We start from the raw sequence: 26,428 nt of genomic DNA, 5'->3' as shown, positions 1-26,428 counted from the left end.
AATTTAGTCTTTTGACACATACTGGATAGCAATTTAATAGATTTGAAATACATAATGTAGTTGATGAGATGTTTAGCATTTCATAGTCTCACAAATGTCTTGCATAGTTGATTACCATTTCCAGAATTTCTTCATGATTTGTTTTTGATGAACTTTTTGTTTCAAATATTAAAAAGTAATAAAATTCTTAAAAATTTACAAATAAGTATGGATGTAAAACACTACAAGTCCTATATTCTATTTGTTAGTAATTTTGCCTTTCTTCTTTCCATTTTCTAAATTTTGTGATTGTCAGGCCTGCCTTTATTTTTCTTTAGGTATTAAAGACTGGAATTCCAGTAGTCCTTAAACTGTAGTTTCTTCTGACTGCAAGTGAGGACATACTCATTCTTCCTAACCGCTGTGAAAAAGCATTAGTGTACTGTGTCACTTCTAACAGAGAAAGCTTGTAGGATACCAGAACAACAGTGACTGGAGCCATGACTGGTGTAAGTAACCTGTTAACTGCTCACTTTAATTCTTACTGGTTATGCACCTAATAATGTCTGATCCTGATGCTAATATTTAAAGTGACGGTTCCATTTTCTAAAAAGTGATGGAGGTATTAATTTAGTCTAGGATGATGCAACCTGGTGGAAGTGAAGAGTAACAATGGCATCCCCACCAACTGTTCTACCCATGTAACACTCGCTCTCCCCCTCAGGATACTTCATCTTTTATCATACAAAACCTGATTTACGAATGTGTGCACCAGTGTCAGTCCACCTATTAAATATTAGTGAAGCTTAATTCCTCTTTCACAGATGGAAAATTAGTAGAATTTCTAATGTTTTCTTCCCGTCACCCACTGGATCATCTCGCCTGCTTGTACAGCCTACTTTGAGACTACTAGCATGTGAAATAAAGCATGCCCTTAGTATGTAGTAGTCCAAGGTTTCTCTACCACCCCTGCCAAACAACTGAGAAAAAGAAATGGAGAATTGGCTTTTCTTTTAAGCCATGTCACTATGGCAATATATTTTGAAAACTTTTACTTCAACAGCTCATTATCACATAAAACATTCATATATGTATCATTTATTTCTGCCTTCAAATGGAAATGTAAACACTGATAATAAGTAAAATCACCCAAAAACTAGGAAAAGAGTTTAAAACCACTTTCTGGGATAGCTGGTATTTTATTTTCACTTGAAACTCTGATTGCAAATACTATTTATTCAAAATTTAAACCTTGATTTTAATTTCCCTGTTTAGGTTGAGTCCTTTTTATGTTTGCTCTTTGATGCTACTGGGTCAGTAATTTGGCCTGATTATGTACAATGAAGTTTCAGCATTGTCAGAAATCAGATCAGGCCTTTTTGTTTATCAGACTGACTGAAAAGGCTGTTTCACCAGGGACTACACAAAGCTTACTATTCAGTTTAGCTGAGATAATTTGTTGACCTTTGGTGCTCAAGTCCTTTTAATCAAGGATGTAAGACTATAAACAAGGCCACATCTAGTGGTATCTTGAAGAAAAGCAAGTGAAGCTAGAAATAGGGGGGGGGGGGAAAGGTCTCCATGTCACAATCTTCCTATAAAGATGAGTTACTAGTTATTTCCTGAAACCCGAATCAGGAGGGTTAGTGTGTGTGAAACTGTTAAAAGTCAAGTGTCTGAGCCAGCGATTCTCAATTACTGAAGAATTTATTTAAAATACAGAGAGTCACCCAGGAAACATTTAAAATGCAGGTTCTTAGGCTTTGCCCCAAAGAATCTGATTTAGCACCCACCTTAATAGAAACTCCACTGTGAGAAAGACTTCTCCAAGCACACTAGGTCTGCTATATAGAATGGCTGCACAGCAGAGGTAGCAGCAAACTACAGAGATCGGACTTCATGGCCTCTGACAGGGGACCCAAGATTTAGAAGGGCTATGGAGATGCCTGGCCCAGCCCTCCTCTCAATGAAGCTGAAGCTGTCAGCCAAGGTAGAAGACTGACTGACTTTCTATTATGACTTCTATTTTTAAGAATCTTCTGTGGTGAACTATTTCAGTATAGTTTCTAAGGTATTCCACCCCCTCCTCCCCCATACAACAGAGCTTGGCCTAAACAGTCCCAGTGTCCTCTGGTACTAACCTTTCCAGTCTAACTCCCTCCCCACCTATACTGAGAATCTAAATGTGAAGGTAATTCTTGTTTAATTCATTGGTAAAGTAAATATAATTCTATCATTTATTAAAGAAATAAATTTCAATGGCTTTGGCCTCTGATCTTATGATGTTAACAGGAGACAAGGGAGCTATTAGGAAATAAACACTTATTAGGAACTTAGTGTCAAGTACTGGAGCTAGGCTTTTTATATACAGTAAAAATGAATGCACTGTCATAACCACCTTATGAAGTACGTAGTCTCTCTACAAAGAGAAAATGAGGCTCAAAGTGTTTAACTGCTTTGTCTGTGAATCATACAGCTAGTAAGTTAAAGAGAGTTTCTGGACCTATGTTTGAATTCAAAGCGCATGCTATTTCTAAATGTGCTGCTTCCTACTTAAATCTACAAACAGCCCTCCAATAGCCAACTGTATTAACCTTTTCTCAAACTAAAGTATCTTTGACCAGACTGCTGAAAAGTAGGAAGAGTAAAGTATTTTACGGCTACTTTTCTGTCCTTATTTAGATAATGTAGGTGCAAAATACAACAGGATGATGCTGTGTGCAACAAGGTAATGGAGAAAATAAAGAAACTGAATAATCTGCCATTGATTACATCACAACACTGCTTGTGGACATTTTATTCACTTTAAAATAAATATTGTGCTGTAAAACTGAAATCTGCAGTATAGAATAGGCAAGTACAAAGGATAGCCAGCACAGTGTGTTTTGTTAGAGTAAACCATTCTAAGCCAGAAGAGAAGAAAAACTGTCTGAGCCAGGTACATACTTTGGGGGACACAATCATATCAAGGAGAAAGAAACAGATAAAAGTTCTGAAATAATCTATTACAAATAAGAGTTTCTTGAGATTAACAAGGAGAAGAAAATGTTTATGTGAGGCTCTGTTATATGCCCAGTTTCTAGTTTAATACCTGGTAGGCAGCAGTTCCTAAATAAAAACTTGTTGAAAGGATTTCAGGCACTAGAATTTACATATTTAACATCGTCTCTCATTTAAACACCTCCTACTAATTTCTTTCTTCGTTATCTTTTCTTAATTAACTAGCTATATATACTATAATTTACATAATAAATCTATTATTTAAAAATTTTCAGTAGGTACAACGATTATGACATTTCATTAGGATGGACTCTAAATTGCTTGGATGCGATTTATTTTGGAAGTACATTATCCAAGCAAAGAAAAACACACAATCAGTTCATAAGACATAACAAAAATGAAACAAGTGAGACAATGTCTGCCTTAGAAGTTTATCAGTAACCTCTTATATACACATATATATTCACAAAGTGGTTGAGAGTCCTTTTATACGATCCTTTAGATGAGGTCCAATGGCTGAGCTCTATAATGAGACACATGGTCAGACAGAAATCATCAAGATTCCAATGATCATTTTTTGCCCCTGAACTTTATTATCCTTTAGTTGGGGAGAGAAAGAAGTCCATTTTCATCTGCTGTATCTAAGATTTTACAGATCACTGGAGATTCAACCTAAAGAATAACAATAATAAGACCATTAAAAAGTTGCTAAGGTGAATACTTTCTTTATTCAGTATTAATCTGCTGAATGAATATATGCATATAAATTTGTTAAATGTATACCAGTGCTTGTTCTGGAGAAATAACCAATGTTATTTCTACAAATGAAGCTTTTTGAAAAACGATTTTTAGTCATCCATATAAAATGCCAGAAAGGTGGGAAAGATATTTTTATCTTTAAGTAAAAGATGAGAGAGAAAAGGAGTAAAGGACAAGAATAAGAGGGCAATACATAGCTAGGTCTTATATAACAAAACGTAGCAGATTATGACAAAAAAAATCAGTTGTACAGTTCAAGAAAGAGGCAAAGAAAAATATAACCCAAAGATGGGCCTGGTTTTGAAATTATCAAATTTAAGATAATTACAATAAATATGATGTAAAAAATGGTAAAAATGCAGACAACATGTGTGAACAGATGGAGAATTTCAGCAGAGAAAATAAAATCATAAAAAAAACTAAATGAAAATGTTAGAAATGAAAGATATATCAGAGATAAATTCACTCAGAGTGGTAGAAGGGACACAGCAGAGGAAAGAATCAATGAACTTTAAGACAATTAAATAGAAATGAAATGACCCAAATTGAAACAAAGAAAAAAGTAAGAATAAAATAAAGGATATATGAGATTTGGGAATAACTTCAAACTAACATATTTAAACTAAGTCCCAGAAATAGAAAAAAAGTGGGGCAAAATAAATTTTTGAAAAGATGATGGCCAAAATTTTTCCAAAACTGATGAATTGTATCTACCCACAAATCCAAGAATTTCAATGAACTCCAGCCAGGATAAATATAAAGAAAATCACCCTTGAGTATCACATAATCAAAGGTAGACTACAGAGTTTCTAGAAGGAAATAAGAGGATTAAAATCTTCATGATTCTGGGGTGGCAAAATTTCTTAGTACAAAAAAAGCATTAAGCAAAAAAAGGGAAAAAATTTATAAAATGCCCTTCATCAAATAAACATTTGCTTATCAAAAGACATTATGAAAACAAATAGTCAAGCCACAGATTGGGGGAAACGTACAATAAAAATACAAAGAACTCATGTCCAGAATATATTTGAACTCCTAGAAATAAATAATAAGAAGACAAACCACAACAATGGGTAAAAGACTGAGAAAGACTATCCTTGACCAAACCATAGTAAGGCTACCCTGAACCTTCTTTTTGACTAGGTCTCTCTTTGTTCATGCACATGCTGAGTCCAGTTATAGCAAGAATTCTGGTTAAGTCAGTTTAGAGAGAAATCATTCAGTATCTAATCACTGTCCATATCTGATCAAATTCCTCTTGTCTCATCTTTGATATCTGATCATCCTGGCCTGCCTTCAGCAATAATCCTGTTACGTCAGTTTAGCAAGAATCCCCTACCCTTGATGTCTCCTTTTATTAGTTTTTAATTTTCCATCCACTGACCACATCCAACCTCCCATTCTGCTTGTTGGCTACACACTCTTGCTGTCTTTTCTGTATTTGGAGATGAGCTGGATCTCTCTATCCTATTGTGATAGTCTTGACACCTGTGGCAATAGTCCTGAATAAAGTCTTCCTTACTGGTTTTGTAAGTGTCAGAATAGTTTTTTCTTTAAAGAGACTTAGCTAGATACTTCACCAAAAAAGATACATGAATGATCACATGAAAAGGTGCTCAACACCATTTTTTCATATGGGAAATGCAAATTAAAACCACTAAAATGGCTAAAATAAAAAAGACTGACAGCACCAAATGTTGGTAAGGATGTGGAGCAACTGAATGCTCATATATCGCTGGTAGGAGTCAAATGATGACAACACATGCTAAGTCAGAGAGGCCAGGCATAAAAAACTATATACTATATGATTCCATTCATAAGGAATCAAAAGAAAAAAAGGTAAAACTGATTTATGGTATGGGGGAAGGTATAGCTCAAGTGGTAGAGCGTATGCTTAACATACACAAGGTCCTGGGTTCAATCCCCAGTACCTCCTCTAAAAATAAGTAAGTAAACCTAGTTACCCCCTCCCCCACTGCCAAAAAAAAGAATTAAATTCAACTCAATACTTAAGAACTCTGCATTTTATTTTATGTAAATTACCTCAATAAAAAAAAGATGTCAATTTTTATAGAGGTAATATGAGGGTTACATTAAATTTGGAGACTACTTTATAGACTCAATGCTAAAAATTAAAATGTGGCCCCAAGATGAATTTCTGAGTATTAGTTTTTTACTTACCCCAAGGATATACTGACAAGAATGAGGCTCTAGCATATATACAGTAACAGCATGAGGAGAATCTGATTCTTTACACCTAAAACAGAGAGTACTTTAAGGCACTGCCCAAACCATACAAAATTATTTTAAACTATTTTCCTCTCAAGGATTAAAAATGACTGTGCATGGTTCTGTATAATTTAACAAATAACTGAAATAATTTGATAATTATTACAAATAACATAAACAACTACTAAAATCATTTTAGTATTTTAGTATAAATGATAATTTTATAATAAACCCATAAATTATTATAAATAAATACTGTATATTTTATAATTATATCTTATTTTATATAAACTTTTCCCCTTAGGAAAATTATATTTTATATTTATAAAAACTCTTCCCCATAGGAAGCACACTAAAGAGAAAGGCATAAAGCACGATTTGATGGTCTTACTTTAGTTTTACAGTCACTTGTCTTGGTTTGTCAGTTATATCACAGATATCTCCATTCCCATAAAAATGTGATACCATCCTGAATCAGAAAAACACACACGTTTTATTAGACTAAAACTTCACTAATTCAGAGTAATTATAATGGGTAGGGAGAGAAGATAGAGGAATCAGTTTTGCATTAGTTAAAAAAAAATCTGAATATATGTATATATATGCATGACTGGGACATTCTGCTATACACCAGAAACTGATACATTATAACATTATAACTGACTGTACTTCAATTAAAAAATTAATAAAAATCTGACTATAAAATATTCCTTAAAAATACATATTCTTAAGATTATACTACAGAGAAAGCTTTTCAGCTTTCTATAAAGAGAATATAAAATTGAGATAAGAATTAATTAATAAGAATGATCTTCAACTTGCATATTACTTATTTATATACAAATAGTAAAGGTTAAACTGCTTTTTAAAAAGTTTTCTCTTAAAGTTGACCATTTCCCCAGCCCTGAATTTTGTTTGCTTTTTTGTGTGCTTCTTCCCATCCTCCATCCAGCTCCACTCATTAAAATACTGTAATGCAAGTTGTAACGGTAAAGCCTAGGCTAAGTCATACATTCCAAACGAGCAGGGTGCAAAGTTTTAATTTTGTTAGCCTCACAGCTCTGTGCTTCAGTATTTGTTGCACATGATACCATGAGATATTTTCATTTGAAACATAAACATAAGACATATCCATCTGTTTAGTATATTCTAATATTTAAATGCCCATCTCTTAGTTTTGCTACTTTTGATTTTGGTCAGTCCAAGAAGTCAGCACATTCTGAAAACAGTCTCTCTCAATACCATATGTGCTAGGAAGGACAAAGTTAACATCTGAGATGGAAAAAGAATGAATAATTTAAAATTCAGTGGGTAATAGACTATAGGAAAAGTTAAAGCTTAGTTATCCTTGGGACAGGAGATTAATTTACTTCTGTTATAACAACATATACCATATAGCCCAAAACAGATGTGATTAAGTTTTTCAAAAAGTCAATGTTTAACTATTTTCGACCATTACTTCACAAAGGTTAAGTAACAAAGGGAAATGCTGGAGTATATTTAAAAAGAATTAAGTAACTTACAAAGGTGAAGATTACACATGAAGGGGGAAAATGCTCTGTAACAACCTTTTAGAACTAATACCAGAAGTTGCACCATTGTTAGTAACACCACCACTATTAAGGGCGGCAGCCAAAGTTTATTGCATGCTATTGCGAAGCACTATGCTTTACACGAATCACCTCATTTAAATGTCACAACAATTCTCTGAGGCAAATACTCCTAGACCAGAAGAGTGAGGCTTATGAAGATTATGTATTTTGCCTAAGGTAGTAAGTGAAGTGCCAGTATTTAATTCAGGGTATACGACTTCAGAGACTGTGCTCTTACTATTACACTATGTTGTTACCCCTGAAAAAGAAAGTAGACCTAAAAAATGTCCCTGAAAAAAAGTGACTAGAAATTTTACTTTAGATTTATGTTTTTCAATAGGCTGAGTTTTAAATATTCTTCTAATCAGATTCAAAGGCAAATGAAGTTAATCTTACCTGACTGTCTGGGTACCATCGTCTTGAAGGTGATAGGCTCTAGCAGTGTTCTTCTTAGCCCACTCTATGTGCTCTTCTTGGTTCCATGTCCCCACAACCACAGAGGTCTTCCCACTATCCTTGTCCTAAAATGTGAAAAATATTTGTCATAATACACGCTTGACATCATCAAGTAGACATCTATGCTGACAGCCTATAAGCTCTAGTCCTTACCTTCATCTGCACACAGGATATCTATGTTTAGATGTAATAACGTTCATCAAACTTGATGAGTAGAAATTTGAGCTCATTATTCTTTACTTGGTGTTTCTTTTAATTATGAAACCAGTACTTTCTAGTCTGGCTAAGTCTAGATGTAGTTTTTTTTCTCTTTTTGTATATATACATTTTTACTGAAGTATAGTCAATTTACAATGCTGTGTCAATTTCTGGTATACAGCATGCTTTAGTCATACATGAACATACATATATTCGTTTTCGTACTCTTTTTCACCATAAATTACTTCAAGATATTGAATATAGGTCCCTTTGCCCTACAGTATGAACTTGTTGTTTATCTATTTCATATATATTAGTCAGATGTAGTTATTTTTGACTTTTATTTCTTTCCTCTCCTACATCTGTCAGTCCTGTCAATTTTTTTCCTGGAGATGTTCTTTCTTTTTTTTTTTCCTGAAGACGTTCTTGACTTCAGGCTCGTCTTCCACATGTCCACTGTCAACATCTCACGCCCACCTAACAGTTTAATTTCTAATACTTAAATATTATGACCACATACTACTGTGATTCTTAACGAAATCTCTGGCCTCTATTTGATACCATGCTTATTTCTGTGTCAAGACTTTCTGTTCAGAAACCCACTTTCCCATTATGCTTTTATTATTTCTTAAACACTATCTATATACTGTACTATATGTGCTTTCTCTCTCCTTCATTTTCCTTCCCTTCCGTCCTTCCTTTCCTTCTTCATATTTTGCCAGGGACCCTGCTAATCAGTAGAATTAAAACCCCTTACAGTGGCCAAGGACACAGGCACAGCCACTGCTGAAGTGGAGCTTACTGCCGAGTGGCAGAGAGAGCCATTAACCATTCTTTTAGCAACTATATTGTAAATTCCTAGATAGACCAGGATTAGAGCTGCATCATGAATTGTTTAAAGAGGTTGGACAGCGAACAAGGCTGCCTGGGGGTTTGACTTCTAGTTTCACCATTTACTACCTATTTGACTTTAGGCAAATCTTTGCTTTAGTCTTCTCATTTTGGAATAACAATACTCATCTCTTAGTGTTGTTATGAGCATTAAATAAGTTAATATGTGTAAAGTACTTAGAATAGTGCCTGGTATACAGTGAGCACTATATTTGTTAGTTACTATTATTATTCTATCTCCCAAAGCTCCTAGCAGAGTTCCTCAAAAAGTTCTAGGTTATATAACCTTGGCCAAAATAAGTATGATAAAACCTAGTGTTGGGCAAGCGTATGGGAAAACAACCATTGTTAATGGGAATGTAAACTGGTCCAACCCTTGGGAAGGCAACTGTTCAGTTTGCATATACTTTGACATGGCAAATACATTGCTAGAAATGTGCCCGATGAATATACTTGCAAAACTTCATGAACACAACTATTTAAGAAATGCTCACTAAGATGCTACCACAGCAAAAACTGGAAAAAACTTAAAGGTTCATCAACAGAGGTCTGGCTAAATACACTGTAGGTATAGGGACAATTTCCTGTACCTGCTGAAAAAATTAAGATCAGTTGTTGCTGACATGGAAAGATCTCCAACATACTAGGTGATAAGAACAAGCGCAGAGCAGTGCATTTAGTATATCCCTTCTGCATAAATATAAAAAGGTTTTAATAACACTTACATGTATGCATTTTTCCCCTTGTGGTGGGTTAACTAAGAAAATGTTAACAGCTGTTACTTTTGAAAAATGGGCCAATGGTGGAGGAGAATTTTACTTTTCATTCTGAATTTCTGGCATATATTTCTTCAGTTAAAAAAAAGCCACTGGATATTATCTGGGCTGTACTCAGATGATACTTTACCTTTTTTTGTATCAGTAAGTGTTATTAAAAATAAATAAAACATCTACAAAGCAGCAAGAATGGAAAGAATAGTGAAATGGAACATCTCAGGTTTAAATGAAGAAAAGAATGTCCTAGTTTACAGATGCCTCATAACTTTGAAGTGATTTAAATGTGGAAAGTGAGCTGATTTTTCCTGGTATGATCCATCTTGAAATTTAAGACTGGCTCAAAACATCTCAAGAGGGCAAATACAATATTTTCTAATTACCAGTTGTTACTTATTTTGGGGAATAAAAAGAGCCTTTTAAAACAGCCAAGTCAATATTTATTTATGTTTGTTTTCAATGTCTAGTAGTTTACCTTACCAAAGTACAACTATGGCAAATAAAATTACTGGGGCTTGAATTTTAGAATTTAAGCAGCTTGCCTCAAGGGTGGGAGAATGGAGATTTATAAAATTATAAATAAAACAATAAAAAGCCAGTATGTGTAATCTTAAAACTTTGAAGATATAGTACTTTCTTTAGTGGAGAAACTTGCTGTATTTACCCTATTTTTATTAACTTGAGTGGTAATGTACTATCTTATCATTCACTCTCTTAATTTGAAGATGAATTATAACAATGACATTATTCGGTCAACTAAAGAGGTTAGTCACAGTAGCTTATTATTCCTCCAGGCTGACAATAATACACAAATCTGAGTAGTTAATAAACAATGTTACTATAAGATGACTGACTTAGTCTTAAATAACACCAACCTTTCCATTTGCCAGAATTTAGAGACACTCTGATGAGTATTTCCATATTAAAATCATCTCATAATTAAAAATAATACCAACTCCTGCCCCTTCTTTTTTTTTTCCAGGAAAGATTTTTGAGACTTTAATCCATCTAGTGGTAGAACAATATAAATGTTGTTCTATACCTCATGGTACTGATGTACATGTTTGCCATAGCAGAATTCGTATTTCCACCAACCAACACCCTACAGGAAAGAAAACAGATCAAGTTACAGTACAGAGAAAGGGAAACTGGGGCCTGTCTCAATATTGCCACATGATAGGGATGGACATATTTATAATTTAAAAAAAAAAAACTGTATTAGCAATAATATAGTTGAAAATTAAAAGTAAAAATTACTAAGAAACTTAAAAAAATAGACATGCAGAGAATAACTGCTGTATTGCCTTGGTAAAATAAAATAAAATGAAAATTTCCCTTTAAGTATGTTTCCCACTAGAGCTCTCAGTCAGGGGCAAAATTTTACTTTTATAGATGTTAACTCAAGTTTTAAAGCTACATAATCAAAATGCAGGCTATATACAATCATTGATGCCTACTCCAGCAATCAGCCAGAATCACAAATGACTTATATATATATATATTTTTTGTCAAGTAAAGGTCAAGTTTTAGCTTGTGAGTAAAGAGAATATAATGGCTATGCATTACATTATAGTAAGATGCAGAGAGAAATTGGCCATGGGGAGGCTTCCAGAATCCTGCCATTTCTCTAGAGACAAAATTCTTTTTCAGTGTCACTAATGCCCCTTGACTAAATAATACACCGGTGAAAATTTTAAGATAAATGTTTAAACTGAAGGTTCACTTCTCACCCCATGAAAGCAGTAGGAACCACTAAGGAACTCTTTTATGAGTTGGTCATCTGTCAATTTGGATATGTGGGTTGTTCCAACAGTGAGCATTGGCTGCGAACCAACAGCAATTGGTTTGTGGATTGCTGGAAATCTCTCTTCCTTAGTTGATTGCAAATCTTCCTAAAGTTAAACAAACACGTTTGAGGACTTACTTACCATACGTAATGTTTTTTCAGTATGACTTAAATTACTATTTTTAACCTTTAAAAAATTTGGAAAATAAAAGTTGTCCACTCATTTTTAATGTGTTTTAAGAAAATAAATTTGCCAACACTTAACAGTACAAAGAAAGCTCTACACAAATGTTAGTTCCATCAACCAGTTATGGGAATGGTGACCATTTTTACATACAGTGATAATTTCCATTTCATATATTTTATATCATTATTCTTACTAAGTACTTTGATAGTTGTTAGATTTTGTGTCTCTACATTTAGTTTTAGAAAATATAATACTATGGGTAAAGAAAGGATAACAAGCAGGCTAAAGAAGAGCTGAGTGGGAGCAAATATGAATATTAATTATAATCATTAAAATGTAGCAGGACCTGCTTGCTGCCCTGGAAGAACCTGCAGTTTAATAAAGGAAGATGCCAACTAATAAGGGTACAGGGAAGAGCAGATTCACAGATAGGGGTGATTCAAGTAGACTCTGAAGAACTGAAACAGGAAGCCATTACAAAGAGAAAACCCTTGATTAATTTATGAAACAAAAAATAATTTGTGAGTTATGTGAATTGTCTATGTATGTTTCATGTATGTGTGTGTGCATATGCATGTGAACCTGAGGAAGAGGTAAGAGCAAAGCTGTGGAGTATAGTTTGGGCATTCTCTTTAAGGTTTTAGGCAAAGATATGGTGTATGATCAGATTTTTAAGTAATTACTTTAGCAGTGGCAGGGACAAAGGAATAGTAAGAACAAATCTAAAGGTGGAGAGCCACGTTAGGAGCTACAGTAAAGAGATGCCAGAGATGAAAGAGGCCAGAGATGAAGAGAATCTAAAGTAAGGGTGCATACAAGTCGGGGAGCCAGAAGAAGTCAGTTATGAAAGAGGTTAATGAGTTAGAATCTGGTAGTTCACTGGGTACTGACAGTGAGCAGAAAGGAAATGAATCCAGACCAGGATTGAAGAAGTGAGTGTACTAACTAACTGAATAAAATAACTGAAAAAAAGTCAAACAGTAAAACGGTTTCCAGTAAATGTATAGACTCCTTTTTCACCTGCTGAAATTGCCATTGACCAATTGTGGTTCTTTTCCGGTTTCGCTTATACGAGTCACCTGATGGTTATTCTGGAAACCAATGACCTTAAATTCTCTTTCCTCCAGTATTAAGGAAGAACAAAGACTGCCAAGATGGCTTCTTATTTTTTGAAATAACCTTGAATTTTACATATAATTCTTTCTACATTCAGAGCCTAGTATGCTCCTGGCACCATTTTAAGTGCTGAGTATTAAAAAAGAAGCAGACATAGTTACTACCCATAAGAACTAAGGTCTAATAGACTAATTACCTGGAATATGTGAGACCTACAGTAAGGTAGTGAAGAAAAACAACAATACCGCACAGTGAAACGTTCAGCTGAGATAAGAGGAAGAAGGAGGAAGAATAGAAGCATGACCCTTTATTATTGCCTCTTATGGACAGAGCATCTACTTTCATTTTTAAGGAAAATTATTCCAATAAATGCAAGATGATAGTAGTTTTTGTAGCAAGGTTTAGAAATTCATAAAATGGATTCCTCCTAAGTCCACTAATCTCCAAATTAATGTAATATAATAACACAGGCAGAACAGCAAACCAAAATTCTGATAGTAAGATTTGTATTTTTGCTTAAAAAAGAAAACAATTCCTTATGGTAATGCTTGGTTCACACTTAAAAGGCAAACTGTATGCCAAATATCAATTTTTTAAAGAAAAGTTATGTGTAATAAACTAAATTTATAAAAAAATTATTCTGAAATAAAGGTGATCAGTTTTAAGTAATTACTCATCCTACATTATTACCTAAGATTTTCACGTACAACATGTACTCTAGAGATCTTAGGTATTTTAAAGCATTATCATCTGTACCTTTTTAAAAATAATTTTTCTCAACTCACAGATTAAACACAGAAATTAAAGAAAAATAAACTGGCACTTCTACCTTGAAGAATAATTAAAGTTGGATTTGTGAAGTATTTTGATTGAGATGACTTTTAAGTGCCTGTCAGTACTTATCAAGAAGAAGATCAGAAGAGAATATCATCTCCAGTCTTTTAATAGAGCAGTTCAAATCAAATGAAGATTAATGTTAAGATAATTTTCTTCTCCTATCAGAATGGCAGGGTTCACAATGTCCACAAAGAGTCTGGCAATACTTTTGCAAAGGTCTTGTAGCTGAATGTTAGTAACCGACTGCTAAGTAGCCACAGCATACCAGGAATCATGCAAGGAGCTGGAAACCCCAAAAGAATGAAAGCACTATTTATTTTCCCTCCATTTTAATGTAAGAACCGTAGGAAAAACAGCCAATTTAAGCCACGTAAGTGCTACCGTGAAGGACTGAGTAAAATACAGGATCACAGAAGAAGAAACGTTTACCTCTTCCTGGGGTAAGCCATTAGAAGATGTGGCTCATTTGCAAAGGAAGTGACACTGGAAGCACATCTTCAAGCAGAAGTTCATCAGGTGGAGGGCAGGGAGGGCAGAAGGCAACAGAAGAGGGAAAATAGTATCTCCAAAGGCAAGGAGGTTGGAAAGAACATGGTACTTTTAGGAAACTCTTACGCTGCTCAAAATAGCTGGGATCAAAGGAATGGTGACGAAAGATGAGGTGGAAGCCGTATCACAAATGGTCTTGTGTTCTCATTTGATAATACCATTGTATTAGCAATGGTTTTATCCTGAAGTACAGATCATGTTAACAACCAAAAGATTAAATACATAATCAAAAGAACATTTTATCAGCTGTATGGGAATGACTGGAAAGAGGATGCATGAGGGAGACCAGTTTTCTGGTCTTAGGAAATGATATGGTCTGAACTAATGACAGGACAGACTTGAAAAGCAGTTAGAACACTGATAGCATTAAGTAAATGATTAGAGTTAGAGATGAATTAAGAGATAAGTAAGAAAAATGAGTTAGGTTTCTGACTTAGACAATTGCTTTAAAAGCAATAGGTAAGATAACAAAAGGGTCAGTGTGAAAGAGAAAAAAATTAGTTTGAGAATACTGAAAATGTATGTATGTCCAACAGGCAGATGAAAAGGGAAGATAGCATATCAAAAGGGAGAAGCAGCAGAGAGAAGTAGTTAAGAGGCTCTAGAATCAGACTGTTTTAATTCCAACCTCTAACCAATCACGTGTCACTTCCTCTCTCTGAACATCAGTTCTCTAACCTGTTAAGGAGGATGATAATAGTATATCTTATAGGTTGTTGTGAGGATTAGATAATACTTGTAAAGACTCAATACATATTAATTACTTTGATTATGGTTTGAGTTCAGGAGAAAGATCAGGGCTGAAGATATATATTTGGAACTTATGGGCCTAGAAATGGAAGGAGAAAGAAAGGGCATGGACAAGCTCACTTAAGGAGACTATGTACAGTAAGAAGAGAGGCAGCTATTGATAGAACCAGGGGAACTTCAATATTTTAAGGGGCAGAAAGTAGAGAAAGAAGTAGTACATAGGAGAAGAGAACCAGAGAGAAGCAGATACAATGACCTGAAGTAAAAAAAGGAGAAAAAGTTCAAGCTTCAAACGTTCAGCTAAGATTAAGTTATGCATATGTCTAGCAAATTTAGAACCAAAAGATTGCTGTTGACCTTAGTAAGAACAGTTTCAGAAGAATGATAGGGTGATGGTTTGATGATAAATAGCAATGAGTTCAAGAATAAATAAAATGTTAGGAGATGAGTTGCTATTTCTTCAAGAGGCTTAGCTGGGAAGTCCAGTTAACTAGCTGAAAATTAAACTTAACTGCAGTGAATAGGATGGCAAACTTTATTATGAAATCATGAGTGTAAGAGAATGCTAAAACAGTTTTTGAAAAGTACTCGAATAAAGAAAAGAATTAAAATCAATTAAAAGAATTGAAATTGTAAATTTTGAGTCACGAAAATAAATTATTATTATACTACAGAAATCAGTAAAATGTTGACATGTGCTCTGAAATTTGGAAAAGGAAACACTGTTAGATAATTCTCATACCTCTTTATTTCTCCTGAAAGGCACCCTTAGTATTTCCTCCTGCTGTTCCAGCTGTCTCAGGGTGAGGGGTTTAAATGGTGATCCCGGTAGTGACTGGCAAAATATGTCATTCACAGGAGATGCTCTGAATCTATTAAATAAGAACAAAGCATTAAAGCTAAGCACACAACACTTTAAAGCATGTGTGCATTTCATGTTTAAAATATTAAATCCACATCCTACCTATATTTAGGATGATTGCACAAGAGTGGTGTCAAAATGACAACTTCATATTCACAAGTTGTAACTTCAGCTACTGAAAGAATTTCATGCTTAGATTCAGGATGACATATGTACATCACAGTACTTGATCTGGGCCGGTTCTGTTTCAAACTACAAGGTGTACCATTTCCCATTCCCACTGGATAGTAGGGTGTCATCTGACCTTCGATATTTTTAGTGGGAATCTTAAAAAAAGAGTATAAAACAGACTTTTCATTAGAAATAGTGGTGGGGTAAGGATGGGAGAAGCACTTATTCTGAAAGGAAAAAAACTGTATTTATAAACTAACATTTATAAAGGTAACATTTCTGTAGTTACAATAAGCTCTCCCTCTAATATTCTTTTGATTCATATTCTTATTTGAGCAAATACATATTTTCAGAGCTAATTTAATACAGCATAAAAGGAAATTCGGTGCTAAAATTAAGATGTACATTAATATAAAAGACTATAGTAACATGATTACTATGAATTATTTTCAATGGTTCTAAAAAAGGAGACTAAGATAAAATACAGAAAATTACTATACTCAGCTGGTCAGAGCTTTCTTCACTAAATTCAGTAAATGGCTGTGTTAGAATCTGGATTCTAGAGGTCTGAAGTTTGATTTGTCAAAAAGTAGGGCTACACAGTAAATACTGTCTTCTAAAACAGGAATCTAAATACTGTACTGGTTCACCAATCGGCTCATTCTTCTTCCCTGTTATTAACAGACATATTTTTCAGCATATAAACTACTGTATAAATCTATTCAAGGCTAGAAGACAAATGAAGACATTTTCACAGAATAGGGGAATAAAGGAGATGACCCCAGAAGACAAAGATTTTTAAGGAATCAGCTCCCATACTTTTAGCTACATATACACAAGAAAAATTGAATGGAAGGGCTTTAACAAAATATCGTTAATAAGATCTCCAAGCAAGCTCTTTGGAGGCAGGCAGCTCATCTTGTATCATTTTGGTACCCTGTCAGCTCCATATGCAAAACAGACAATAAATAAATGTTTCCAGGGAAAATATTTTGAGATTTCTTGTATGCTATTTTCATGCTAGTGTCTGGAATTAGAAAATCTTGGGCTAAATCCAAGCTTTGAATTTACTAGCTTTATGACTTTGACCAAATTTCACTTTTTGTCATTTGTAAAATTAGAGTAATAATACAGACTGAAAGGCTGTGGGGAGAATTGAGCATTATCTTTTGTTACATGCCTGGCACAACATCTGGCTTATAAACTGGGGCTCAATAAATGTTAGTTTTCTTCCCTTACCCTTTTCTTCCTCTTCCTTTATCATTTCACACTTTGAATTCCATCTTGCTATCCTCCAGAGCCAAAAATATTTTGAGATAAATATTTTATCTGAAAGGTAGTCTGTAAAATTAAAATCTTTTAAAATAGCAATGCTATGTGTATCTTTGCTTAGCTTATCAATTCCCCTAAAGCCACCCTTTTAAATGATAGGCATCCCTTTTAGATAATTTTTAAGGCCTTTTGCCATTTCACTTTACTTCTAATAAAAGTATCATTATGATATGAAACCACTTTTATTATTAATATCCTCTATCAATAAGTTATTTCACTCTATGGAAATTCTTAGGATTTAGAAAGCATTCCTCAAACTATATGGGCATTTAAAAATTGTCATTAGTCACCCCAAGGAATCATTCTTTTTAAACAGTCCTATCTTCCAGTCATCAATTATATATTCACATTCAGTAACATTTACGAAGGGCCTACATTATGTCTGGCACTCTGCTTTGCACTGCGGGGTAAAGAGATAAAAGACAGTCCCTGCTTTTAAGATGCTTGCAATCTGATAGCTTGTTATTTACATGTATAGTTAATCTGTTTCACCCAAAAGAGACAGGGTCCCAATAACAGAAAAATTTGCAAAAGTTCATATTATAACTGTTTCCAATGTTAAATAGAGGGAAGGAACTACTGCTAAGCATAGAAGTGATATAGTACTATTATAGAAACTTTCCCAGACATATCTTTGGAAATTCATTTATTTTTGTATGATCTTAAAAATAAATAAAAGTATTTTGGCATAAATTTTCTCAGAAAAACCTAACACATTGTAAACTTTCTTTGATCAAATCTTTTGAGGTACTTGATAGACAGTTAAAGAACAAATGTCAATTAAGTTGTATAAATTCTTGTCTCACTAACAATAGATGTTAAGAGTAAAAAATCAACTTTTATCACTTGCCTCTTTTGATTTTTCCTTTTCTTCTGCTTCTTGTTCTGTGGATTAATATAAGACTAAGGTAAGTGTAAATAATGACCAGTGACTTATATGTAATATATAAATGACTAAGTTTTCAATCAACTTTGTAATCTTAACTTCTTTCTAAAGAAGACCCAAAACAAACATAATTTTTAACTTACTACTTTTAGCTAGTTTCTCTGAAATGTGTTTGTTTAGAAGGACAGTCATATTTTAATGTTTATATCTTCAGCTGGGGAATACTCTATTTGAGCCAAAAAAACTCGCCACAACAGAGTGTTTTTTTCTCAGTGAAAGGTTTAATCTTAAATGAGTTGACCAATTTGAATAAAAGATTAATAAAAATATTTAATAATTTAAAGGATACATCTATATGTCTATTTCCATATATAAAAAATTTGTTTAAATCACGGAAAAGACTAATACTATATAAATAACACTGACATGTATGTCTTAACAGGATTTGAAAAATTTATAAATAGGTAGAAAAAAGCATGTTTGTTAAAGCAGAAAATAATGAAAAGATCTCTTTGAAAAAGTTTTCTAAGGAATTGTTCAGAATTTTTAGTGCTTTAAAATTCATACAGTTTCTAACAAGATCACTTAAATTCCAATCTGAACATATACTTTAAACCAAATTCCAGCATTGCTATCAAATCATGTTGTACAGACAAACCTTTTTCAGATAGAAGATTCTTCGCCAGCATATTCCCAAGGTAGTACTCATGAATATTTACTTTCTACATTTAAAAATAAAATAAAAATATAGTAAGTATTTTGCAAATACATTTTTAAGAATACAACTTAAAACAATCATTTTCATTAAAGTTCTCATTTTATAATGTTCTATATTTAATATTTTAAAGAAAAACATACCTGACCACTTTCTTTCTCTTCATGGTACTGCCGAATGTGTTTTCCATGACATACTTCATAAGTCCAATAAGACTCAATCTAGGAAAGATGGGTGTATTTAAATACACAAAAGCCATATAACTCAACTGAATTACTTTTTTGATATTTTAAGCAGCTGAATAGATTTCTCCGAAGATTTAGAGTAAGTTTTCATTAAATGAAACTTATTATCACACCGCAGAAAATAGGAAATTTCTGAAGCTTACTGTTTTCACTAATTAACTAAATGTGAAAATTCTGTGAAGGAAATAGGTCTAGAATATAGCGGGGGCTGAAAAAACCACCTGGCCAAGGGATCATTTTCTACATAGCCTAAAAAGTAACAATTAGCATTTTTAATTATAATTTTATATAAGGAAATTTCTTTTTATCTGAAAAACATTCAAAGCAGTTTGGTAAGTGATATTATTTGATAATTGATATTACTGGGTGTTTGCTGCAAATACTTTATAGGAATTTAAATGAACAAAATACTATTAAGCAACAGCTTAGAGTTACAACTGACTTAAAAATTGATACAACATAATAGAGTGAAAAACACAAAATTATGTTCAAGGGTCTGTTAGCTGCTGGGATGTTATCAAGTTCAGTTAATCAAGTGAACATAAAATACATACTCTGTAGGAACAACTGCTTTGTTTAAATAGTGGCTCCAACAGCTCTCTTGGATTAGGGCCTTTATAATCCTTTTCTTCTTCCTGTGAAAGAACTAGAGTTTAATACTTCTAATTATTCTAGAACTTCAACCAACTCTATTGTTTGGATATTAACTCACTGGTCAAATCACAAATGCTTGGAAATAAAAGGGGAAAAAAAGTAAAAAACCTTTAAAAAGATCTTATGGTATGCCACTTCTTTCAAAAGACCTGAAGTATAAAATATGAAGCCATAGAATAATCTTCCATTTTTTCTTCTCTTAAAAAAAAGGTTTTTGAGTATCAGTATCCTGAGCAATTCTTATAAACCTACTTCAGAATTTTTAAATGCTTGCTTCTAAACAAATTCTAGCTATGAAAGCCTCAGAATAGCTGACTCCTGTAGAATACACTGGAAAATTTTACGGTATTTCTCCCTTTTTAAATATTTTTATATTTCAGACTTGAATGTCATATATATGCCTGTAATTGCATGTGTGTGTGTTTGTGTCTTAAGGAGGTTTAAACAAAATGAAACAGACAGCTGTCTTTCACAGATTTCAAATCTGAACAAAACCTAAGAAAGCACTAACTGGGTTTAATACTTCCATTTTACAGATTGTGAAAATATTATAAAACTAGGTTAATAAATTTACTGGGTGGAGGAATTAGGTTTCAAATTTGTTCAAGGTTCCACAGCTAACTGTAGCCTATACCTCAGCCTCCCGGCTCCTAGACTGGTTTCCTTTCCATTTTACCATGCTGCCTCTCCTGTCTCATCTTGAAAGAAGTCATTGACTTGAAGGATGGATAAGAGGCAGTTAGGGCATTGTACAAGAAAGAAATGGTCATGAGCTCAGATAGAAAACACAAGGTACCTACAGATTTATTTATTAGCAATTCTTTACATAAAAATGTCACATATACATGTAAAATTTTTATCTTGTTTCAAAACCCTCATTTCTATAAAAGAAAGCAAGTGGGGAGTTAGATTTTTCATCTAAAGCACTAATAATTGGTTGCTAATTTTTCCAAGTTGAACTGTAAAATCAATCAATTCAGGAATAATAAAAGTGATTACTATTTTTATGGTAAAACAGGATTAATGAGAAACCTGTCACTCAATTTTATTTTAAGGTTAGGTTGTTGCAGTGTTTTAAATAAGTATCTCTGGTGACAGGGATTATCAATATATTCATAAAAACTTACCTCATCCCCACTTGTCACAAGGGGAAGAATGCACTTATATTTTTCTTTATGTGTAGTTGTCATGATGACATAATTATCTTCTTTATACAAAACTCCAGTTGTAGGCTAGAAATAAAACAAAAATGTACATTACTTTCTCCGATTAAATTGAACTACACTGACTGACAGTCCTAGGTCAAACTAATTCATCATTTCAAGAGGATTTTTAAGTATACTTCCAAAAGGAGGAAGAAATTCTACCTATTTTTAAATGACAAAGTGAAGATAATAAACTTTATCCTGGTGTTATAACTGGAAAAAATGAACAAAAATAAAGTTTGGAGTATAAAGAAAAAAGCAGTAATGCAACAGACTGAAGTTAAAATATGGATTAAAAATCATTAAGAGATAATGAATGTTCATGGATAAAATATGACTGAATATTTATTACTCCTATTGACAATTATCACCTGTATGTGAGAATCTATAGCACTTTATAAACACACTCTCAACTGTGTTGGAGGGGCCACTTGAACATAATATAGTGCAGTATTTTTCATATTTGGATAACATATGGATAAATCACTTATAAAAGAAAAATCACTATGGGTCTTCTGTACTTAGTTTTTTTAGTCTGTAGAGAGTCAGCAAATTTCTTCTGTAAAGGGCCAAATAGTAAATATTTTAGGGTTTGTGGGCCACATGGTCTTTACTGCAACTACTCAACTATGCCACTGTAGGAAGAAAGTGCACAGGCAGTATGGACAAATTTTTCAGAATAAGCATGGCTGTATTCTGAAAACAACCTTTATTTACAAAAATAAAGATTGGGGTGGGTCAGCCCAAAGGTGTAGTTTGCCAACTCCTGGTCTATAGCAACAAAACTATTCTTAAAGCTTTCTACACTACAAAACCTAACAAATTCACAAATTGAATATGAACCCATGTAATTCAAATAAATATTCAATTAATATAACTGATATTATTTAACTAAAAAGAAATCTCTGCTTTATAATAGCAAATGTATTACTAATCACTAAGGCAGAGGTTTTCACAGTCTATGAAAGGTGTTCTGTGGTAATTCAATTCTCTCTTTTCTCCACAGTATTGTGAAACCACTGTAACTATTTGGCTGTCTCTGGCAAGGAAAGAACCACTCTTATTACATACCTTGCTCTTTTCTCAACTTAACAACTTTGATCTATAATAAAACTAGTACTACTTGAAACCAATATCATCTTAAACACAAATACAAATTAGGGCAATGATCTCTCAAGACAATAAAACAAAACAAAAAACAGCAGCAAAAACTAGCTGTATTAGCTATGCGACTACCATACTATGTTCTACACATGTATTACCTCATTGATGCGCAAGACAGGCATTGTACCCATTTTACAAGAGAAGGAAACTGAAGCCCAGATCTTAAATAAGTCCAAAGTAACACAGCTAGTAAGTAGCCCAGCCCAGAGATGAACCCTAGCAGACTGGTTCCATATTCTGTGTGCTCTTCACTGTTTTAACATATTTGAGCTCTGTTAACATTTTTTAAGATTACTATATAGACTTCTGGACTATGGCCAAGGATCCTTGCTTAAAAGATCATTTTAAGTGAAGAGAGGAATCAAAGAGATTTGAAAGTGAGAGTTGCAAAGCCAAATTTATGATAAAGGGATACTTAGAAACATTCAGTTGAGCCAACAAACTGCTGTAAGACATAACATTTATAATGTCTTTCAGTGTTTTTCAGGTATATTCAGAATATATGACAGTGAGTTGTGCAAAGCATGACTCACATGCATTTAGCAATGGATGGCCTGAAGTCTTGTCAGATCATTCCTGACCTGTAGTAAAGGTGGACAGTAGCACGATTTAAATGTATTTGTCTCTATTTGTGAAGTACCTGCAATCTAATTTTTCAGAGTTGGATTTTACAGCAATATTGACTTATTTACTAAAATGTTCACCACAATTCCAACAATGGAGATAGAAACTGCTTGTTTGGAACCACAGCAAAGAAAGAATTCTTTCTTTGTAGTTAAAACTAATCTTGTGTTGTAGGTCTATGTGATGAAATTTATTTCTCTTCCTATTGTTTTTAAGGTTTAGGTAAAGTAAAAGGTAACAACTAGAAGCTATCACTTAATGTTTGAAGACTTGTTGAAAAGGTTTGTTTTTCATTAGTTTAGGAAGGGCTACCTTCCTCTTCAATAAAACAGAACAAGTGGTAATTCTTCAGTCTGAAAATTTTTGCTGTAATACTGAGTCACTTACTGGGATCACAAAGTAAACATTTAAACAAACTTTACCCTACTTTTTAATAATAGAAATTATTGGGAAAAAGTTAACCTTTTGTGGTTTGCTAAGAAATTTTTTTGATCTACTACTAAAATGCTTCCTACTTATTTTGTAAAACAAGTACTTTAAAAAAAAACCCCCAAATATTATAAATTCTGAATGTACAGAATCACAGATAGTGTTTAAAAATTTGTTTTATATAACTTAACATCTTAAAGTATTTCTAGTGTAAGAGGTAATATTAGTGATTTGATAAAAATTAGATTTTAATACGTTGAAACCAGTCAAAAGGGGTGGTCTTTAGGGTTAAGGAATTTAAACTCAACGCACAGCTTGTCAACCTATATAACATGCTTCAAACCATGAAGGTGGTCACCATTCTTTCCAAGTGTAGTGTTTGGGGAAAATTCTTGAGTGGGAATACATTTCAGTACTAACAACGGAAGTAGAAAGAAAATTAGATTTATTTTGTGGTTTTCCTTTGGTGAAAGTCATGAACTCTGTAAAGTAATGAATAATTGAACACTTTAATGACACAGAGATGCTATTTCAGAAGGAAAATATATACACAAAAACAAAATTGACTGCTAAAAACCAGTAACAAAGAATATAACAATCATTAATTATCATAAACATTTAGAAATGTACACACTTTTGGTGCGTACCTGAATCCTTCTTCTAAGGATTTGAAAGCAAGATTGTAAAGATTATGTATTATTTTAATATATCTGAAAGGGGAAGATGATTTAGAGCACAGAAGAATTTTAAAGCTAAAAAAATTTCAGATCTTCTAACTCAGTCTCTTTCAAATTCAGGTGGTAGAGAGATAAAGATCTTTATTTCAGTTCACACAGCTGCTTAGTTACATACAAATGTCCAACCAACTGGCCTATAAAACAAAATGACAGTGCCAGGTGTGGAGGGCTGTAGTCTCAATTACACAAAGTAGGAAAAGGAAGCCTTATGATTATAACACTATTTTTTAAAAAAAAGGCTAATGATAATGTCTCTTGGGGCTTATTTTGGCGTGAGAGGCACAGACCTTTTACCAGCTCATAGAAAAATGTCTCTAGATTTTTCTCAAAAAACTCGAACTTTAAAAAAAGAAAAAAATTTTCTCCCCAAATTTTCAAATGTGCCCATCTTAGATTATGCTACGCCAAAGAAAAGTAATTAAAAACAAAGTTTCAGAATAAAATTGTTCTATGTATGAAAGGTTGTTACAGCATACATTAAGACTGGTATCTTTTTCCATAACCTTTTTTTCAGCCAGCGAACACCAGTGCCAGAAAGAAAACTGAATAATTTGGTAGTAACTTTTAAAAATGCTAGTTTTAGTTATGCCCATATAGGTCAGTTAAGTGTTCAGGGCCACATATTGGCATGCCTTTTTTAATTTAAAAAAACACAGGTGCAAAAGTAAAAAATTTTAATGACCGCATTCTTTAAACGTTTGCCAAGTTCATGCTAAGTGTGCTCTTTGGAAATAATACTAAAGGCTGTACTAAAGTATTCTCATCCCAAGCCTCCTAAAGTTATATCTGACCTGTAACAAACTTTCATATAAGTATTTTAATATATCAGTACTTCCTGGCATTACTGCAAAGGTAAATCTGGTTTCCCACAGAAATATTCACTTAGATAAATTTGAGAACCACTGAACTACCAGAATGGGAGAACTGAAAACTGAGAGGTGGAGAAACTAACCAGGTATAAAATATTACCAAAAACTAACATTTGGAAATAGAAATCTGTTGTGGTAATGATGACATCTGTTATCCTGGTTAAGTTCTGTTTTGATATCATAGTATCACTTACTCACGTTTCAGTGAAATAGTAATAGAACAATATAGTAAAATAGTCTTCCAAGTAGAACGACTGCAAGTAATTGGAGTAAGATTTTTTTTTTAAAGTTTGCACTTTCCAGGACTTCAATTTGAAACAAATGAATTAATTACCATATGGTAAACGTCACAAGACTGCAATTTTTATTGGTCTACAGTGGATAGGAAGACTTTTCAGCAGTCCACTTCCCAAAGGCAAAAGGCCTGCGAATTTTCATTACTGAGGTTATAAAGATGTTCCTCAACGTAGGAAAACCGATCACAAAATCTCATGTTCTGGGGTCTTAAATAACAGTCGTAATACATTAAAACTATAAAGAATATTCAGCAGAGAGCATCGTTAACATCGCACAGGCCAAAGAGCCCTCTCAGAAACAAATCTGAAGGGAAAAGTGCTGTGCATATATGTATTTGTGCTGTGTGTGTACTCAAGAAAGAAAGGACGAATACGAGAGAGAAAACTGAGACCAGCAGTACAACTGGTTATGTGGGTAGGGTGGTGTGTAATACTCCTCGAAGGAAAGAAGGCTGCTAGTGGAGGAAGAGCTGCAGATGACTTTCCAAAGAGAAGATACATGTGTGCGCCTGATGTGGTTCTAGGAAAGCTTCTTCCACGGGGTGGGAGTGTTGGTAAGGTCTAGTGAGATAGATTTTTAAAGGGGAGAGCAGGTGACCGCTGTATCCCGAAGGCGTAGCAGGGAGGGCACATCCACATAAACATGTTTGATAAACATTTGCTGTTACGAATGAATGAACATGGATTAGTGAAGCTTTGGACAGAGGAAGAAGGCTTGCGCCTGCAGGTTCTAGGAGAAAAAAGCGTAGAATACGGAGGGAAGGGGCCGAACCCTCAGTGCCGGGAGGAAGTGAGATGGCTACGGGGTTAGCGAGGGCACTGACCAGAGAGAACTCGGTGCCGGGCCAGTTGACTCGGAAAGGGATGTCATCGCTGAGCTGGGGGAGCGCTCGGCCGCCGCCGGAAGCCTCTAGGAGGCCGCAGAGGACCAGTAACACCGGCCCGCCTGGGACCAGACTCCGTGCGCCGCCGCCTCCTCCCTCCATCCTCCGCCGCCGAGCTCTCCAGCCGCCGCCACAACCTCCTCGGCCCACAGAGGAGAGGAGGGGGAGGAGGAGGAGGAGGCGGCGGGACTACCAAGCTCCCAGGCAGCCCGGGGCCCAACCGCCGCCACGTCTCCTTCCGGAGAGCCCGGCA

General features: G+C 34.1%; 1 protein-coding gene across 1 annotated transcript; it reads right to left on the bottom strand.

The window, feature by feature from the left end:
* Positions 1–2,743: 2,743 nt before the first annotated feature.
* On the bottom strand, positions 2,744–26,425 carry ERLEC1 (endoplasmic reticulum lectin 1). The gene is made up of 14 exons (XM_010951856.2): positions 26,116–26,425; positions 21,095–21,199; positions 19,868–19,948; positions 19,212–19,289; positions 19,012–19,075; positions 18,318–18,352; positions 16,067–16,290; positions 15,845–15,974; positions 11,608–11,769; positions 10,920–10,979; positions 7,956–8,080; positions 6,359–6,436; positions 5,920–5,995; positions 2,744–3,651 (listed from the first exon to the last, which is right to left on the bottom strand). The coding sequence occupies exons 1-14, from the start codon at positions 26,275–26,277 to the stop codon at positions 3,580–3,582; spliced, it is 1,452 nt and encodes a 483-aa protein (XP_010950158.2). The 5' UTR covers positions 26,278–26,425; the 3' UTR covers positions 2,744–3,579.
* Positions 26,426–26,428: the final 3 nt, after the last annotated feature.

This window comes from Camelus bactrianus, chromosome 15, assembly GCF_048773025.1.
Source record: "Camelus bactrianus isolate YW-2024 breed Bactrian camel chromosome 15, ASM4877302v1, whole genome shotgun sequence".
In the NCBI taxonomy this organism is placed as follows: Eukaryota; Metazoa; Chordata; class Mammalia; order Artiodactyla; family Camelidae; genus Camelus; species Camelus bactrianus.
The sequence above is the reverse complement of the archived record's forward strand: the minus strand, read 5'-3'. Positions and strand labels throughout refer to the sequence as shown.